This window comes from Myotis davidii, unplaced genomic scaffold, assembly GCF_000327345.1.
Source record: "Myotis davidii unplaced genomic scaffold, ASM32734v1 scaffold147, whole genome shotgun sequence".
In the NCBI taxonomy this organism is placed as follows: domain Eukaryota; kingdom Metazoa; phylum Chordata; class Mammalia; order Chiroptera; family Vespertilionidae; genus Myotis; species Myotis davidii.
Window position 1 is genome coordinate 10,279,811 of NW_006383010.1, and position 4,961 is coordinate 10,284,771.

Below are 4,961 nucleotides of genomic sequence, written 5' to 3' on the forward strand. Positions count from 1 at the left end.
GGGATTTTTGAGGTTACAATTTGAAGGAGATGCAATTTACTTCTTCTTGAAAAAAAAATGAAGAATGGTTTAATTATTGTGAAGTGGTTGCTCAGGGGAGATAACTTAGTAAATAAAACTCAGCTATTGGTCCCCTAATTATTTCTCAACTCAGGTGTTTATAGGTGAGATTTCAAAAGGTAAACACAATGAAGGGATTTTCTAATGATTAGCAAATTACATTCTATAAAATATATGATAATATATAACACTGGACTAAGTATACTGCCAGCCAATTATTTAGTACTAAATTTGACTATAAGTTTAATGGAATTCTGCAACAAGTTTCCACTCTAAATATATTAAAAATTTGGGAATAAGTACTTTTTGGAAAGACTAAGAGGTTATAGTTAATATGCAAAAAAAAAGGTAGAAAAGTTCCTAACTTTCATTTTAACTATATTTTTTCTTTGCCACAGTGTTTCAAATAGTTATCTCCTTGTTTTAAATTGCTGAAACAGAAAATCTGAGAACTTTGAAGTCACTCCCATGAGAAGGCATGGTGAACAACTCCTCCCAAGCTGAAGCAGTGGAACTCTGCTACGAGCATGTGAACGGCTCCTGTGTTAAGACGCCTTACTCTCCAGGACCTCGAGCCATTCTGTACGCCTTCCTTGGTTTGGGGGCTGTGCTGGCCGTGTTCGGGAACTTACTGGTCATTACCGCTATCCTGCACTTCAAACAGCTGCACACACCTACCAACTTTCTGATTGCATCCCTGGCCTGTGCTGACTTCCTGGTGGGAGTGACGGTGATGCCCTTCAGCACAGTGAGGTCTGTGGAGAGCTGCTGGTACTTCGGGGAGAGTTACTGTAAATTTCATACATGTTTCGATACTGCCTTCTGTTTTGCGTCTTTACTTCATGTATGCTGTATCTCCATTGATAGATACATCGCTGTTACGGATCCTCTGACCTATCCCACCAAGTTCACTGTCTCGGTGTCAGGAATATGCATTGTTCTCTCTTGGTTCTTTTCTGTCACCTATAGTTTTTCTGTTTTTTACACTGGGGCCAATGAAGAAGGAATTGAGGAACTAGTAGTTGCTCTAACCTGTATAGGAGGCTGTCAGGCTCCATTGAATCAAAATTGGGTTCTACTTTGTTTTCTTCTATTCTTTATACCCACTGTGGCCATGGTGATTATATATGGTAAGATATTTTTGGTAGCTAAACATCAGGCTAGGAAGATTGAAAGTACAGCCAGCCAAGCTCAGTCCTCCTCAGAGAGTTACAAGGAAAGAGTAGCAAAGAGGGAGAGAAAAGCTGCTAAAACGTTGGGTATTGCTATGGCAGCATTTCTTGTCTCTTGGCTGCCATACATCATTGATGCTGTGATCGATGCTTATATGAATTTTATAACTCCTCCTTATGTGTATGAGATTTTAGTGTGGTGTGTTTATTATAATTCAGCTATGAACCCCTTGATATATGCTTTCTTTTACCCATGGTTTCGGAAGGCAATAAAACTTATTGTAAGTGGCAAAGTCTTCAGGAGTGATTCATCAACAATTAACTTATTTTCTGAGGAAGCAGATATAGATTAACAAGATTACTCCAGGGACTTCAAAATTAACATGGAATTAAGGTCAAGTGCAAAATTAAACACTTGACTCTAGAGCAGCAACTGTAATCATTTGCCAAGTAGGAGGATATTACATTTAACAAAGCCCTTGTCATCTTCAGGCATTTTCACATTAAATTTTAAAAATTTAGTGATGGGTGAATAAAATGTGATGACTACTTCCCACTTAGTATCTGTCTATGGTTTTTTAAATTTTTATGGTAATTTCCAATGCCTTCTCAATTTCCTATTTGTTTTTTCAAATAATTGAAGCCTTGCAGTTTCTCCCACACTTAATACCAATGTTCAATTTTCTAAAATACATACAGGATAAAACAAGTCTCTGCCTAACTTGCAATTTAGATTCTTTGGGGACAAAAATCTTCTTTAAAGCATATTTTGTCTGAAACTTTTTAAAATCTAAAATGAGTTTATAAAACCTGAAATGTGGAACTTCCTAGTAACTGGATTGTCTAGAAAACACCGAGACTCTGGTGTTTTCTGAACCCTGGCAACACTTCCCTTCATTTTAGAACATGTTCACAAAAATCATATACAGTGATTATATGATTTTATGCTACACCTTACTTTGGAAAAAACATAATTTATTATGGTCAAATAAGCTTGTGGACAAAAGGATGGTTTCTGTCATTTTTAAAAAGTAATTTGAAATAAAATGATTTTATAAAAAAGCTAATTCAAATTCACATTATTTTTCACTTTAGAGTTCTCTCTTTGTGCCAGACACTGTATTTGGCATTGGAAGTATAAAACTGAGCGATCCAAACATAACCAAGGATTATTTCAAAAATAGCAAATACTCAAACTGGTGTTATACACTCAATGGATAGCTTGCTTTCTCATCTGAGAACATTTCTTAGTCACATACATTTTAATTTAAAAAATATGTTGATAAGCTTAGTGTTTTAGGATAGAGTAAAACTTTGAAAAATTAATAATAGGTTATTTGCCTTCTCAAGTCTTTGACACAGCTTTAAATTTTTTAGGTAGTTAGTTTTCACAGACTATTCTGTAACAAACTTGTTTTATGACATGAAAAGAAGAGGTGACTAAATAAGTAAAGTTACATAAACATTACATTACACATGTTTTACAAATGAACCACTTTGGAAATACTTTACACAAGATTAGGATTTTTTTTTCATATTTGCCCATTAATACCTTCTAAATAGAGCTGACACTATTTAGGGGGGGGGAAGATGAAGACACCTGTGTCAGGAATTGGTAAGAATAAAAAAATACATTTTATATATTACTAGAGGCCCAGTGCACGAAATTCATGCATGGGAGGAGGGTGTCCCTCAGCTCAGCCTGCACCATCAATAATCCAGGACCCCTCAGGTGATGTCTGGCTGCTGGTTTAGGCCCAATCCTGCAGGACCACTAGCTCCTACCCGCTCACCTGCCTGCCGGCCTGCTCCCCCTAACTGCTCTCCCCTGTTGGCCTGATCCCCCTAACTGCGCTCCCCTGCCAGCCTGATCACCCCTAACTGCCTCTGCCTTGGACCCGCCACCATGGCTTTGTCCGAAAGGACGTCCAGTCTAATTAGCATATTACCCTTTTATTAGTATAGAGTGTCCTCAAGAAAAATAATTGTGTAGGTATTATGGACAGCACATTTTAAATTGCATTATTAAGGACTGAAAAATGTCATCATTGATGTTTTTATCCCTCTTTTCCTCTCCCTTCTTGTCTTAAATCAATAAAAATATTTAAAAAAAAACAGAATAAGTAGTCAAAGGTGAGACAGAATCTGAGCAGAAAAGATGGTTCATTACAAAAGGCCATGGGACAGGAAAGCAACCAAAATGAAAATTAGAAAGAATTATGAGAGGAATGATGACAAAGCAACAAAATAAACTGTAACAATTTAATAAAAATTATATTTCACAGGAGGGAAATATGATTTTGGCCATGATTGAATAGAATAGCTTGTTTCAAACCACCCCTCCCACAGAGAACAACTATAAAACTCAATTGAACACATGGAACAACTATTCAAAACCTTGGAAAGCAACCAAGGGATAACTTGAGATAGATTGGACACAAGTATAGAGAGAAGGGGACTGTGAGGGGAGCGGGCCTTCTCCAGCAGCTGGAAGGTCAATACAAGGCAAAGGGGGGCATTGCCAGCGCCTGCACAGACTCTCAGAGTAGCACCCACTCAGATGGCCATTGCCCACATCTCGACATACGGCTTTTTTCAGTGTTTTAAAATATCAACCCAGAATATTGATCCAGAAAACAAGTGGTCACACTTCATCAAAAACAAATTTATTTTTAATCATAAAAGCTGAAATAGGGGAAGTTTAAGAATTAATTCAGAATTAGTAAATGACTAAATAAGTGGGGTTTTTTTCTTTCTCAGAAATAAAGGAGATTTCCCAAAATGTATGGTAGGATAGTGAGAAGTATTCTTCAAATTATTCAGGAAAAGCATGAAGGAATGAGAATTTAGTCATTATATTCATCTTTCCCTCTAGTCTGGTAAAGAAGCCTGGTTCATCAAATACAGAGTGAAACAAGAAGGCTTACAGTTGTTCATATGGAAAATAGTACGATAACTAATAAATAATACAAGAATAAACTCTTTCATGTACTCACAACTGTAAACCTACTTTTGCCCAACCTGTATGTTACTAGATTTGGGGCAATTTGAGCTTGGTGCACCACAAACATAAAATAACTCTTCCGTTTTATCTACTTATGCAGCCATACTTGCTCTATTGACTCTCCCTCTCAATCTTTTAAAACACGGTGGGCAGATGGCATAGCCCTGCACACACTTTCTGGGATTTAAAATCCCATACAAATGTCCATTCTATTTCTGATTAAAACTTTAAAATCATATCTAGTTTAGAGCTCTTACCTTTCCTATTCCAGTTAAGACTATCCAGGCTTATAGTGGGGAGGGTTATAAGTCTGCTTTTACAGTTTTTCTTCCAATCTCCTTTCCTTCTTGTTATCCTATTTGCCCTCCATGATAGAACAGAAATGGGATAAGGAGAATCTATATATATAAAACCCTAATATGCAAATAAACCAAAGACCGAATGGTGGACCAACCGAACAACTGGTCACTATGACATGTGCTGACCTGGGCAATCGGGGCAGCAGCCGCTTTTCCCACCCACTGATGGCGGCGCCGACCCTTCTCACACCCGCTGCTGGTGCCGGCCCCAATTGCTTGGGGAACATGGCAGGCATCGGCCGTGGTGGAATGGTGGAGCAGGTAAGCGGGGTGCCAAGGCAGGGCACTAGTCGCTGTCATCAGGGCGAGCCTCTGGTGGTTACTGAAAATTCCTTATTCCCTCTGCCCTGGTCCTGCCCGGCGCTC

At 38.2% G+C, this 4,961-nt stretch overlaps 1 protein-coding gene across 1 annotated transcript; it reads left to right on the forward strand.

Annotated features, from left to right (window-relative positions):
- Positions 1–538: 538 nt before the first annotated feature.
- Positions 539–1,585, forward strand: TAAR9 (trace amine associated receptor 9). Its single transcript, XM_006778486.1, has one exon. It carries the CDS (start codon positions 539–541, stop codon positions 1,583–1,585), a length of 1,047 nt encoding a protein of 348 aa, XP_006778549.1.
- Positions 1,586–4,961: the final 3,376 nt, after the last annotated feature.

Coding starts and splice junctions, on each gene's coding strand:
- TAAR9 (XM_006778486.1), top strand. CDS start 539: ATGGTGAACAACTCCTCCCAAGCTGAAGCAGTGGAACTCTGCTACGAG.